The following is a 15,363-nucleotide window of genomic DNA, read 5'->3' as shown; positions in this document are numbered from 1 at the left end:
CCTAAGGTGCCCTATATGTAATAAACAGATTAACCAATTTTGATAAAACATGACTAATTGTAATTCACACGTCATTTGATATGCCGCTTGATTATATTATTTGACCACATTCGATTATTCATTCCCACTTTTACCGCTATAAATCAATAAATGGATGAACCGATTTTGATTAAATATGCCTCATCATACTTCTCACGTCAGGACATGCACTTTCATTTGATATGCCACTTGGGTATATTATTTGACAACTTTTATTCCCACTTTTATACCTATATCCAATAAATGGATGAACCAATTTTGATAAAATATGTCTTATTGTACTTTACACGTCATGTCTTTCATTAGATACGTCACTTGAGTATATTTGATAAAATTCATTTATTTATTCCCACTTTTACCCCTATATCAAATAAATGGATGAACCGATTTTGATAAAATTTGACTAATTGTTTCTGACATGTCGTCTATTTTCATTTGATATATATCACTTGGGTATAACCTACATTAACAACTAACATTCGTTTTTTTCATTCCCACTTACCCCTATATAATATAATAAACAACTAATGTAACAAAAAAACGCATCTAATTGGTATTACCCGTTAGCGAGCTACGGTGGCACAGACAGACACGCAGTGACGCAATACACACATAGCGGACATAACACCCCTCTTTTTGCGTCGGGGGTTAAAAATAATACCTACGACATAATTTCAAAGACCTTTTATATAGAAAATTTACCTAGAAGTAACCATAATGCTGCATATTTGTGCAGGTTTTAGACTTATGAGCAAAAATCTAAATAAAGGTCCTTTGACCCCCCCTACTACCCCCTCAGCATAACCACCCCCCCCCACGCTTTGGGACTTTCGATATGATCATCTGGACATGTCAAGGAATAACTTTAGCGTATAATTTACGTAATAAAGTAATTCATGTATTAGAATGCCTTAGCAAATGTTCGCTGTGATTACTTAAATGGTCATAACTTTTTTATTTATGAACCGATTGACATGAAATAAACACTAAATGTTAAATGAAGCTTACCACAATATATTAGTGAAAACCGCATCTAAATCGGATAAGCCGTTTCTGAGATTAGCGTGTTCAAACATACAGACAAACAGACAAACCGACAAACAGACAAACAGACAAAAATTTTTTTAACAACAGTTTTGGGTTTGGGATCTATTTAGTAATAACCCCTGCTAATTTTTTTTTACATATTTTCATTGTACAGACACCACTTTTCTAGAATTTTATTATATGTATTGATCTGTGCTTGTGGTAGAGGCGCGCCGCGGGCGGTCGCTTGCCATTAAGATTAGCCTTGTGGTTATATTCCATGCTATAATATACTTAAGCTATTAGTTGTGGAAAAAAAATGTTTTATGATGTATGTTATGTTATGTTATGGAAAGCTTCGCATATTATTAATTTACGTCATCCCTACAGACTGATACTTGACCATAAGCCTAGAACATCTTTGTACTCAAAGAACTGCCATGTTATGTGTGTTTAAATATATACCTAATAATATTCCAGACGATTTAAAGAAATTGGACGCAAAACAGTTTAAGACAAAACTTTATATGTGGCTATTAAGAAAAAAAAATAATTTAAGGGACTTTTTGGATGATGAATGTAAATATTGACATGTATAATAATTAATAGATACTTGAACTAAACTATAATAATTAATGTTTAAACCTATAATTTTTTTTTCTGATTATGCGGAGCTGTGAAACGATGTTTGCATGCCAGTGTAACTGGCGAATGTGCTGTACTTTCCTTATTGTAATAACTTGTAAACCACATTTGAGCAAATAAAGATATTTATTTATTTAGATTTTACAAAAAAATAGTGAAGCATTCATAAGTTGTACTTTTCAAGTACCTAGGTAGGTAACTAAAATGATTTTTAAATATTCTATCTTCTAAGAAAGAGATGAATTAATGCCATAATTAAAGATAAATATACTTTATACATGTGTAGTGTGTACAGAAATATCAGATAAGTCTAATATATCATAACTCTACTGTACTATATTAAAATATTTGGCATTTAGTCGTACGCAGAAACAATCGTACAGAAATCGCAATCAAAGCACAATGCTTATCTGAAGGTGGTGTGCAAGCCTTATCTTAAGGCTCATACGACACTCGGAAACCGTCACTTGTATTCATTTGTATTTCATTGTAAAGCTTAAACACACCGCACGTACTTCCGGCCAATCGACACACTAACCTAACACCTTATGAGAATACTCCCACCAAATATCAACCTTATCTCCTGTCGATAAAACTTAGTTTTAATTAAAGCTCATTATTGCGAATTTCTTTGTAATTGATACGTTTCGTAGGATTGTGTTCTCGCACAATGAGGACAATTTGTCGCTCTTTCTAAAGAGTATATTATTAGGAGATCAATTTCAAATGGTATTATTAACTTGGTCGATTCGCCGCCATGACCTTATTTTCCTTTTTACCTGGAACCAAATTATTATTAATAGCTTTATGTTACTTTATTAATTCTTATTTTACTTTATGAAAATATATTTTTTTCAAGAGACAGAATGTTTCTGCTCTAACAAATGATTGATATTTTTATAACACAGCAACCGTAAAAAAATTGAAAGAGACAATTCCAGAATCAAAGTAGGTAAGCAAAGAATATTGTTAGTATCTAAATCAATGATATTTATCAAAAAATTAGCTTAAAGTGGCAAAAGGGGCTCTCAAAAATATAAGGACAAAAAAACTGTCTTCACCTTCCGTCACACACTATCCATTTCAAAAGATAATTTCCCATCACTTAGTTAAAATGTAATTTAAGGAATTACAACCACAATTGACAATACACCTGATAATCCTTTGCAAGTCCCTTGCCCACCCAGCTCGTCTTATTTTTATTTTAATCCTTGTGCTTTTACAATAAGGGCTACAGGAATAGGATACACGCTTGAAGGACAAACCATAGTGTAAATATTTGTATCAATTAGTGAAGTTCAGTGGCAGAATGTTGCCATTCACTACGTTATCTATTCTCAGTTCACGGAAATTTCGATCCTATTTCAACATGTTTGAACTCATTTTCCTGTGAATCTATGTAGCCATATAATTACATTCTGAGACAAGCCAGTTTATAATTAGATATTGTTTCAGAACTGAGTAAAACACAGGTAAAATTCTCCGAAATTTCATTAATTTGAGATAATAGAGCTTTTCAAATTACACGTATTTGTACAATTTCTCTTTCCACGTTTTTATGGGCAAATGGATTATGTATTTGTAACACATTCAAGACCTTTAATGTTGTGTTCAATGTCTTTAACTGGTAAACATTTACAATGCTTAAAAAAACTTTGCACATTGTACAAATAAAAGCTTCTTCTTTATGTTATCATTCCACAACACGCTCATATTATGAACATCGTAAATAAATTAGCTCGTACTTTTAATTTCGTTTTTCTCTTCACCTGACCCATCCAAGTATGTCATGTTTCATGTGTTTAATTTGTATTTCCTGTTCGGTCTACATGAGAGAGTTCTCTAATATTGACGTTATTAATACTCCAGTGAACAACCCGGACGTGTTTACAAAACCTGTGAATTATTCTTTTGTGTGGTCTAAAGAGTTAAAATTAAGGTTTTTGAGACACTTTTAATACCACAAATGTTTATTATAGAATTATTTTATTGTGCATCGTGTGAAAATTAAATAAATAGATGATGGTGGGCAAGCAAGGAGCTTCTTTAATAGTATTATTATTCGGTTTATTTAAACGCTCTATTATGATTTAAAATTTGATAGAAATCTGCAGCTATATCGTTAAAATCGCTTTGATTCTTTAAATTAAATTAAAAAAAAAACTAATTTTCTAAATGCTCATGTCTGCTTGTTTGTAAAGGCAGCTTCCGTCTGTGAAAGAAAGCTTTCACATCGCATATTTTTCATTTCTGGACATTTGCTGGTCATAGTTAGAATAAGGATGTTAGACAGTAATAGCTTATTTTTTATCACAGCAAAACATTTAAATTTCATTTAACTACACACAGCTGCGAGTAACAGCTAGTAGGATAAGCAAATAAAACGACCATTATCACAATATCATTCGATCTTTATTGCCCTCAATAGAACTCGCCATCAGACAGCTTCATGGCGTACAGATGCAGCGCGCGCAGCTCGCAGAACTGGTCGGAGCACCAGCCGCCGTGCCCGTCCGTGCAGCGGCACGAGTCGCACTCGTCCATGTACTTCTCCCCCGGGATGCACTTGAAGAACGGGTTCTTTATCACTGCAACAGACAGAACATTGATCAATCATACAAATCGTCTCCTTGGTCATCTTTATCACGCCAAGTTAATCGGCGATTCCTTGGTTTGTGACTGAGATTCCAAGGCTCAATCGTGAAGTGATGATCCTCTCGTAATAGGCTTTAATATTTAATCAAACCATTAGAAAGTATAAATGTTTGGTAAAGCTTCATTCTGTAGTAACATTTTGGTAACAAACCATGAAGAGTAGAATTTCAAACTCACTTTTGTTTCCTTTGATACCCTGGCAATTTTATTACTTCTGTATCTTCATTCTACACTAATAGCAATATAACTTGGAAATATTTTACATTTCGGGCGTTTGTAATTACTGAATTAAAATTCTTCAAACCAACCAACCTCTGAATTAATTTTAAAGCCATATTATTCTTGTCTAACATGAGCAATGTACTTATATTACTATTTTGGACGAAGTCTTAGCCAGCAGCTACTTCTTTATTAAACGGGCTATCACCTACAAATCTTACCAGTACACCGCAAGCAAGGAGTGCTTCTCTCACACAGCGCGGTGACGGTGGGCTCGCAGTACACGCAGGAGGGCATGGCTCGGCACGCACCGGAGTCCTGGCTCTCGCACAGCAGGCAGTTGCGGTTCTCCGGCACCAGCGACTGCGACGTCTCCTCCTCCCAGTACTGGTGGGGGGGCTTCGGCTTCACGAATTGGGAGACCACGTAGCTGTGGACCAGTGCTTGTTAACTTACGTACTGTTAAACGAAAAGAGATGGGAAGCAATGTAATGGGCACATCAGAATTTTGTGATCGGTGTTATACATATTTTACATTTTGCATCATCAGATGATGCTTATTACATAGTTTGTAAGATTTTTTATTCCTATAATTATTGTATTTTAAGTGCCAATATGGCATAAGGTTTTACTCAGTATGGATAATTGATGTATTTGTAAATTAATTAAGTCTAGTAAAGTTCCATACTCACGCCTGTGAGCCGGGTCGGTATATAGGCGGCGAGTGTTCCCCTCCCGCCCCCACCGAGCTCAGAGTGCCCGCCATGGGGGTCCCGTGACGAGGCTCTATGGAGACAAACATCTAAATGTCACAAGATTCTTTATACATAATTCCTGTTTTCACATTCGAAACATGATCGTATGGTATTGTATGAGAAATCTACGTTATATATATTTTTTACCAAGTTTTACACTTAAAATGATGACTTAATTGTGGAAAAAGCGCAATATTCAGCTTTATGTAAATGAAAATCAAGATGACGATGGAGATGAAGATGAAAATGGAAATTGAATTGATTTCTTAAATAAAAGTTTAAAAGATTTTCAGCTATTAGCTTAGGTATTTTCAAATTTTGTCTTATCTGTTACCCTTAATAAAAAAATGAGCTGATGGCGTATAGCAGATGCGTCTTTCGTTCTTTGATATTAGCTGCTAGCGACAGACAAATACCACACACAAAAACTAAATGATCACAAAATTGGCATTGCGGTAGAAAAGTTTGGGCATATTTACTCACCTGCGGCGTCATAGCCAGCGGCGGTTTGACACAAACAGAAAAGAGCAATTAGCGCTGGATACATGTTTGTGTCGACGCGAGGTTTGGTCGCTATCGATCTCGCTGACCAATTAAATTTGTATTGGCTTAACCTCTAACACCACAGGGTGATTATAAATCTGTGCTCAGGCAAATAATTCGATAAATTTTGCATATGCATTCCAAGCAATATGTTTCGGTTTCAGATACAAAATATTTTGCACATCTGCCCGTGACCACATTCGTTGTAAAGTTTATGAAAATCAAACAAACAAATCAATGTTTTGCAAGGTTTTGGTCGTAGATATGTTATCATCACTTACTACAATTAATTTTAGCATACCTAATAAAGGAACCTATAAAACTTTAACTACACTTTTTAATTTAGAAACGCTTTCATAGATAAAGTTTAAATTTAATGTAAAAAAAACGGCCTGTGGTTTAATCCTTTGGTAAAAAAGAGCACCTGTACAATTGTCGACGATTGAGGCAATTAGCGCACTGCGAGCTCTTATTAGCGAGTAGGATTACGGCCCGATATCGGACCTACTTCCTATGCTCTCGATAACATACGCAACACTCCAAATGCATACAAAGAGGTTATTATTGGAAAATACCAGTAAGCTCTTTAGGCTATAGTCCACATTGGAAAAATTCATTTCAGGAGACATTTTCGTATGTAGGTACTTCTTTTCCAGGATATAAACGCTGATGCCTGATGATTTGATATGATTGATACTTCCAGATGAATAAAGATAAATGGCCTATCTGCTGTAGTCTTAGGTAATACCAAAGAAAACAATATTTTCCATTATTAGGTAGGTCTGTGTAGGTATATAAAATCTCATTATTGTATCAATTTGCGTCAGGTGCGAGTTCCTCCAGGCGTTATCAAAACAAGCATATCATTATGAGTTACTACGAGCATTATTGCCTCATTACTCGATAACGGCTAATCTCAACTCGATAAAACACATCAATTCCTAGAGGCGTCATCGCAACTTCATGGGATGGAATTATCAATTTGATTGCCGAAGTTTGGTATTTGGCTTTAATATCTTAATGTTCAGTATTTACCGTTTACATATATTGCTCGCATTCGATCATATAACGCAGAACTTTGGGTGGTATCACTGGTAACTAATTAGTAATCTGTGGCCAGACTCTACATACTTATTATAGTTGAAACTGCTCAGGCTAAACTTCCTTCCAAGTTTAGTAATGCATTCCAAAATCCGAATGACTGGCAAAAAGTTTCGATTCTCTCCGTTAATCCAACCAATTTGTTATTTTAATTATCAAGCTATCTAACATGTATAGATTATTAAACAATAATATCATTAAACGATTACAAGCAGTGGGCAGTGGGCAGTGGGAGCCCACAGCTGTCCACACTCTGTACTCTTATCAGTTACCTGCCCCGAGTCCCGACGCTTATCGCCTCGGCGCTATCTTGTTGACTCTCCATCAATTATATTTCAGGTTTATTACTTTCTATTACCCCTTCAATTGTCAGGTGTTTGATACGATTAACGGAATCACTTTTCGTACTGTGTTTAGATTAGTTTCATGTATGACACTCATTACTTTATTTTAGATTCATAACATTACTTTTGACCTTTTTGTTTATGTTAATTAGGATAGCACATTAATTTTAATTGTTCACACCATTCCATCGATAATTGTATAACAATATACGATGAACAAATCAAAAGCAAAGGGCATAGAAAGCGCCAACCTCCAGAACAATGTAAATAATGAAATTAAATAAACGAATTGAGCACGTTTATTGGCATAATATTGAATGCGCCGGATAAATGCGTTTCTCACGACGCAGATTATTGTCGAACCAGTGAATATTGACCTTCGTGAGAAGTTCGCACATTCGGACAAATAGCGGAGCTCTCAAAGGGTGAGCCACTGGAGTGAACATCATTTCATTAACTTCAATATTATTGCAAATTATAAAACATCAATGAGAGTAAGCAGCTCAAACTTTACGCTAATATATCTCCTTCGAGTAAATAATAATAAATAAATATTATAGGACATTATTACACAAATCGACCTAGTCCCACAGTAAGCTCAATTAAGGCTTGTGTTGTGGGTACTAGGCGACGATAAATATAATATTATAAATACATATATAGATAATAACACCCAGACCCAAGAACAAATAATTGAGTTCATCACACAAAATATATTTGCCCTGACCGGGGATCGAACCCGGGACCGTCGGCTCAGTAGGCAGTTACTTTACCACTGCGCCAACCGCGTCGTCTAATTATGTAAAAAAATAATTATGTATAAAGCTTGTCTAGTTATAAGTTTCAGCTTCTAGATTTTAAATAATTAATTTGTAATACTCAATTAATGTGAAATCTACAATTCTACTGCTCTTTCAGAAATCTATAAACCTGGAAATTTCAAGTTATTATCGAAAATCGAAATTAAATTTGGATTTATTTTATTTTCAGGATTTTAAACAATTTTTTTCATAATGTCGATTCAATAATATATTAAGTAAGAAGTTAATATTGTGTTAATTTCATGTTAGTGTAGAAAAGTTCTAAAATTTTGGATTTTTAACTTCTAACCTAATCTTATAACAACACATATTTTTTTTATAAAGGTATTCGGAATAATAGCGTACGATCTACAAACTCAGACTTCAATTAAGCAAGATTAATTCATATAAGATTTAATAAAGACATCGGTACTTGTAATGCTAAAGTAAGTAAGTCTGCTGAGAGTAAATAAACCGCAGTATGATCGAGTAATAACGTGAAGATAAATGCTCACTAAACGGTCAGAGAAAGCTCGACGCTCACTGAGCTGCAGACCCTTCTATGATTATTTATTGTTGTCAATTGTTTTGTAGTACTTACTGTAAATATTTCACTTTATAAACAATTTGTTATGTAGACGATACAATAAATATAAATTACTAGCGGTCCGCCCCGGCTTCGCCCGTGGTACATATTTACGTTTTCTCTACATAAAAACCATCCTCGTACTTCAAGGAATATAATAAAAAAAGAATTATCGAAATCGGTTCAGCCGTTCTCGAGTTATGCGCTTACCAACACATTTTGCGATTCATTTTTATATATAAGATAATTATTTTTTCGTATGTGTTAGGTACGCGTTATTTATTAGTTTGTAAGGTATATAAGTATAACCCTTTAACATTATAAGGTGTTTATGGGTCAAATGGAAACAAAATCCAATCTCCAAAAAATAAGTAGCTTAAAATAATTATAACATACGAATTAAATCGTGAAAACTAGTTTTATAGAGTTCATTTGACAAAACATGCACTGCAGCGCGACATAACTATTAAGCAAGTTAAGAAACAAGCGTTTTTAAACATAATTGAATAGCACATATTAACTCCGGTGTAAAGAAGGGTACAAATCGCTGTATAAACTTAATATCGGGCAAATTGCCGGCGGCGGGGTGCGCGGGGGGAGCGCGGGGTGCGGGGGGTGTACGGGGAGAGGGGCCGAGAGGGGGGGGGACAGCGGGCAAACATCTGAAGCTTTTATTGCGATGATCGCGTATTGATTCCGCTCATAAGCTGCTGTTACAAGGATAATTTCATCTAGCGTGCGACATTCGCCCGCCTTGCTGGCAGCTAGGGCTGCCACGGTGGACTTTTTTTTTGGTATAACATTCATAGCTTGTGAAAATCCTATTAAGGTTTTATATTTACAGCTCTCATCAGTTTAAGTTACAATTATTTACAAATTTAAATACTTATTTTTAAAACTTGATTTCTTATTACAATAAGAACCACCAATGTAACCAACAACATCTGAATTTTTCATTTTAAACTTGAAATTTTTGTGTAAAATTAAAATTATTTTACCACCTTTGTTTCATAAATATGATCATTTAAAGTCAAATGGTCTGATTCTATTACAGATTTAAAAAAATCCTTCACGCCTTGCATTCATTTCACAAAATATAAAACAAGATATGTATTACTTTTATCATAATATTATAAAACAATAATATGTTATTTATGGGAGCGCAGCAGCCCTGCGCCGCGAGCGGTTACATTTATTAGTTTATTCAGTGGCTGGCGAGCAGCAGCTTTATGAGTCTCAGATTAACCTTATTTCACTACATATTACGATGTTTGTGCTCGGATTGCGAATGTCATCTCCGAGGGCGCTGTTTATTACTTCTGCCTCAATTAGGGCTGCGGTAATTAAATATTGGAGGAGCTGCCTCATTTGCTTTTTGTGAATTAATAAACCCGACCTTTGTTTGAAATTGCTTTGTGGCGTTTTTTCGTTTTTGTTTCGGAGTCGCAGACAATTGGGGTTACTTTTCATTAAGTTCTGTTTATGTATTGTGTTGGAAAGTATAATTAAACATCGATAAAAAAACTAATTTTCGAAATTGAAAAGCACAGAAGAAAATCAAGAAGAGGTAATTTTTAGAAAGAGCTAAAAAAGAGGTGCTTTTCTCCCTTCTCAAAAAATATTGAAGCTATAACTTTAATTGTGTAAAACATTTAAAACATACACCACAAGGAACTATAGAAATGGCTCAAGTCTCGAATATTCCATGCACAAAGCTAATGATCCGATGGGCTACGATTGCGCGCAATTACTCCTGCAAATGTAATGAATGCTGTAACTACAACAAAGAGTGTCACCAACAGCATCCGATAGACGGCACTGCCAGGGGTCTTTACACCGCACGATTTGTGCACGACACACGACACGACAATGATTAAGTTTATGAGCAATTTGAATATCAGTTGAATAAATTTCATACGTACCGTACCTATATCTAATAATTTTCATTCGCTTAGTTTTATTGTACAACTAGCGGTCCGCCCCGGCTTCGCCCGTGGTACATGTTTACGTTTTCTCTACATAAAAACCATCCTCGTGCTTCAAGGAATATAATAAAAAAAGAATTATCGAAATCGGTTCAGCCGTTCTCGAGTTATGCGCTTACCAACACATTTTGCGATTCATTTTTATATATAAGAAGATGAACAATGTGCAAATTCTCTTACATTCAATACAAGTAAATACCTACATAAACTGTATGGGTGGTTTATATGAGAAAAAGGAAATAATTACACCTAGCAAGGACGAATCAAAAGAATGCACTGGTATATAATATCATCAATATTGTATTTTAATTAAAACAGCAGCGGCTCTATAAAAGCTGCAGTCTTTCATTCTCACTCAAAAAAAAATCTTCTCGTTAGTTAGCTTACACTAGTCTGATTTAAAACTAATTTTCATGATGATTACCCGATTTTCGTATCGGAGCGTGTACGTAATCTATAAGCTACAGAAATCTTACTGAGCCTTCTTAAACGATCTGTTACTATCTGTTGCTGTTGCTGAGCTGTTGAAACTAAAAAATATTATATGTAGTATGTATTTCCTTTTAAGTATGACCAGCCGTGCGCATAAATCGGTCAATGTAAAGATCCTTTAGAGCATTCAATGAAATGAGATTCTTTTGTCAGATATTCCAATTTCATTGTATCCTTCATCATCAACTTCAATAAATTGATAATTAATTTTTTGATGTAATATTACAATAATGTATTATGTTACAGAAAAGTTGCAGATGACTAGCTTTGATTAACAGCCTAGGCTCTTTATTTATCAGGGCCATTTTATTAATTGTCTAAATAGTATCCTTTATTTAATGAACTGTACCTAAGTATTCAATTATGTATTATGATAATTTTAAAGCGGTTCTGTAAGTAAATTATTGTACCTAAATTTCTAAATCTTGCATGAGCAAGTAACCCTTTTCAGTAGAGAAAATTGCCAAACGTTAATCACCAAAATATGTAACTGCAATATAAATAGGATCGTACCTTTTCGGTATAGCAAATATTTTAGTGTCCCTGTAAAATGAAATGGTGTGAATGTCAAACAACGACCGATGTTTGTCGATAATCACGCGGGTGCATTTGACGCTCACACCGATAAACAATGTCATCCCGTTACACTCCCCTCCCGCGCCTCCCTCCAAAGCCTCTGCAAGCTTTATTTCATTACAGGATTACTAACTATGCAAAATATATCCAGGTATTATAATATTATAAAAACGTTGGTAATTGTAAGTTAAACATTACAGAGACAGTTATGGGCTCTTCTAGATAGAGCCATAGAATAATGGTCCAAGATCCCAGAGCCGCAAGACACAATTTATTTTCTAAAGCATATAAGTTTTGAGTTATATTTGGTCATTGAAATTTGTCTGACTGATTAAAATATATAACATTGTAATAGTTACCTATCTTAATAACATAAAAAATCAGACATTTAAAAATAAATTAAGTTCATTTATTGGAGCTTTAAAGCGTCTGATAAAAGTTTTGGCTCAGGTGGCGCAGGTGTCACTGGTAGAGCTCCTCAAATATTCAGATATTAAAAAGTACACTAGAGACTACTGTGAACAGAAACTTATATGCTTTAGAAAATAAGTTGTGTCTTACGGCTCTGGGATCTTACTCTATAATAACTAGTAGCTATAGAGCTAGGGTCCGCACGATGCAGACCGGAGTTAAAGAATGAATTTATACATTTTAATAATTATAAAGACGTAAGCTTGGATGCTAACTCAGGGAAATCGGACCAACATTCTATTCCCGTGCGAACGGCGTATTCATCAGTTTCGTATGAAGGCAGGGCCGTAACTAGCACGTAATTATGTTGTTTTTATTATTTCAATTACGTATACTTTGTTATAAACTCGGTACTTAGCATAGAAATCTAAATAACAAGACACATAGAAGTGCTATAATGTCATAATTCGTATGAAAACCGCTGTCGCCAAAATCAACACATTCAAACCGAAAGCTAAACAGTACACACAAGTAAACTATGCCTTTTATTGGACAGCTTGATTTTAGTGAAAACTAACTTATCTATTAAATTAAGCTTTTGAACTAACGCACGAATTTACGGTTTATTTTAGAATAACATCCCTAAGTATATGAGACTTTTTGCTCCAATACGAACAAACGTGATAATAAGAATGGTCGACTGTGTCATTCATTGTTATTTCGATTACTATGGTGACACTCGTAATACTTGTAAATATTCTATAATTTTAAGGAAAAACGGCATTATCTAAAAAAAAATATTTTCCGATGAAATATTATTCCTTTATAAGTATAATTACAACTTGTGGAAGAATTTCCGCAATGGGAATTGCTGAAACACACCATGTATACACTCATACGTCTCCAGAGCAACTGAACAGTGACGAATGCACTGGTGATGTGAAAATCACCTGAGTGGCGACTTGACTCACGCACGCTTACGACTTCTAGTGTCTTGTTATTTAGATTTCTATGGTACTTAGTTATTACTTATTCCTATAATTTTTCCACTGAGAGAATAAACTTCCTTAAACGTACAAATTTAATTTTAAGATCGAAATAAAACCAAAGTTTGAATGAAACTTCAGAAGAAATTGTTTGAATACAGTAATGCTAATCCCATGTTCCCACAATGTGAATTTAATAAAAAGTTATAACAGACAAGATAAATCTTCGAAAAGTTCCAAGTGTGCACAGCGTAGCTTGCCGCCGGGTATTATCGTGAAAGTTTCACAATAGGTATTAGGGAGTACCGGGGCTCATAACTCGGGAGCTAATGCGCTAAACTGTTTATCGGAGGAGGCTCGCTAGGTTAATGGCGGCCCAATTACGGGTCGGTCCGCCCCGAGCCACTCCGCGTGACTCCGCGCCGCTGCTGCGCGCCTGGTACCCCACCATCGCTTGTTCTTGTGTGTCTAGCTTTAGAAAACAACATTTATTTTTATTATATCTTCCTAGTATTTTCTTGTTTCATTTTATCCAAGTATACATAAAAACACCCTGTAAGCCTACCTACTCGTCAAAAAATCAAATGGTATTTATCTTCAGATTTATTACATACTAGCTTTCCACCCGCGGCATCGCCCGCGCAGTCAAAGAAAAACCCGCATAGTTCCCGTTCCCGTGGGATTTCCGGGATAAAACCTATCCTATGTCCTTTCTCGGGTATCAAAATATCTATATACCCAATTTCATGCAAATTAGTTCAGTAGTTAAGGCGTGATTGAGTAACAGACAGACAGACAGAATTACTTTCGCATTTATAATATTAAGTATGGATTTTATGGTTTCAAACTTCACGTTGAGTGACATCCAGTAAGCAACCAGCAGTTCTTTTAAATTAACACTATTCAAGTTATTTATTCATTCTATGTAACAAGAGTCAGGCTTTCTTTGTAGGTAATAGACAAAAATACAATTTAAATTCATAATCATAATCGCTCTACACGACTAGAAGGTTCGTATACATTGTATGGCACAAAATGAAATTAAAGCGCACAATGGAGGCAGCCGTAAGCCGAGTGCTTAGCGCCCAATTTTTGCCAAATTAATCTTTCTTCAAACACTCCTCGCTGAGAGCTGGAGACGCAAAGTTAATCTTCGCTTCACTCCGCACCGCACTCGGTCTAGACAAAGAGGCGGGAATCGATCAATTTTTTACTTTATTGAGTTTCAAAACAATACTCATTTAATTGATTATATTCTTAAACGGTGTTTATAAAAGAGTAGACACTAAATATAAATTTATGAATATAAAGAGTAGACACTATATTTTACTAGAATTCTAACGCTTATGATGAAGAATAATAATAAGCTGCTCACTAGATTCAGTAATCGTGATTGAGGTTGCAACTTACAAGAGCTACACACTCCTACATCTGTAAGTACCGATAATAATATCCTGTAGGTACCTAACAATGCATTCATACTCACTTGTGTACAAGCTTGATCGAAATACTGTATCAAGTACGAATTAATTAACATTAAACAATAGCTGCAAAGAATCCCTTCTCTCGTAATTTTCAAAGGACTTTTTCAAGTCTATGTTTCTGCTTTTGGTGCATGATTGCTTAAATTATATACCTACCAGCGCGGCGATAGTACACATTCGCTTTGCAGAAATTATAGTATATTTTACACATTGTTTGTTACCGTCGTAGCGTTGATTGACACCAATGCAATGGCTCGTCTCTCAGGACAGATTACTAGGAGCACAGAAGAGGGAAGCTGAAGGAGCTCAAACAATAGACTCCACAATACAACGCCGTGGACCCCACACTCTAATGTTTTATGGTGAACAAGAGACGTGCACACACCGAACAATGAAATTAATACAAGAGGGATTACATTTGTTTGTCAACTCTTATTTCGTCTTATTAAGTTTATGGAAAGGGACAGTGTAAATAAAATAACCAGAAATTATATTCATCTAATATAATATTTAAAGTGCTACAATGTCAATTATTGCAAACCCACTAAATATCTACTTCAATAAATAGTTGCTACAGAGCCTTAATCTAATTGTTCTTACTATACCTAGAGCCACAAAGTCAGAAATATATTACAAAACTGAATTTTATTAAGTCCTTCAAAATTCGAAAAACGACTATTTTACACAAAATGAAATCAATTATGGATGTACTCTCT

At 34.9% G+C, this 15,363-nt stretch overlaps 1 protein-coding gene across 1 annotated transcript; it reads right to left on the bottom strand.

Annotated features, from left to right (window-relative positions):
* Positions 1–4,131: 4,131 nt before the first annotated feature.
* Positions 4,132–5,886, bottom strand: LOC149898445 (uncharacterized). The gene is made up of 4 exons (XM_090114927.1): positions 5,823–5,886; positions 5,277–5,370; positions 4,806–5,014; positions 4,132–4,298 (listed from the first exon to the last, which is right to left on the bottom strand). The coding sequence occupies exons 1-4, from the start codon at positions 5,884–5,886 to the stop codon at positions 4,132–4,134; spliced, it is 534 nt and encodes a 177-aa protein (XP_089971053.1).
* Between the last annotated feature and the right edge of the window lie 9,477 nt (positions 5,887–15,363).

Source organism: Colias eurytheme, chromosome 22 (assembly GCF_061535395.1).
Source record: "Colias eurytheme isolate Ceu_HAF_F1 chromosome 22, ilColEury1 Martin Lab GWU primary, whole genome shotgun sequence".
Classification (NCBI taxonomy): Eukaryota; Metazoa; Arthropoda; class Insecta; order Lepidoptera; family Pieridae; genus Colias; species Colias eurytheme.
Note: the sequence above shows the minus strand (reverse complement) of the source record. Positions and strands in the feature narration are given on the sequence as shown.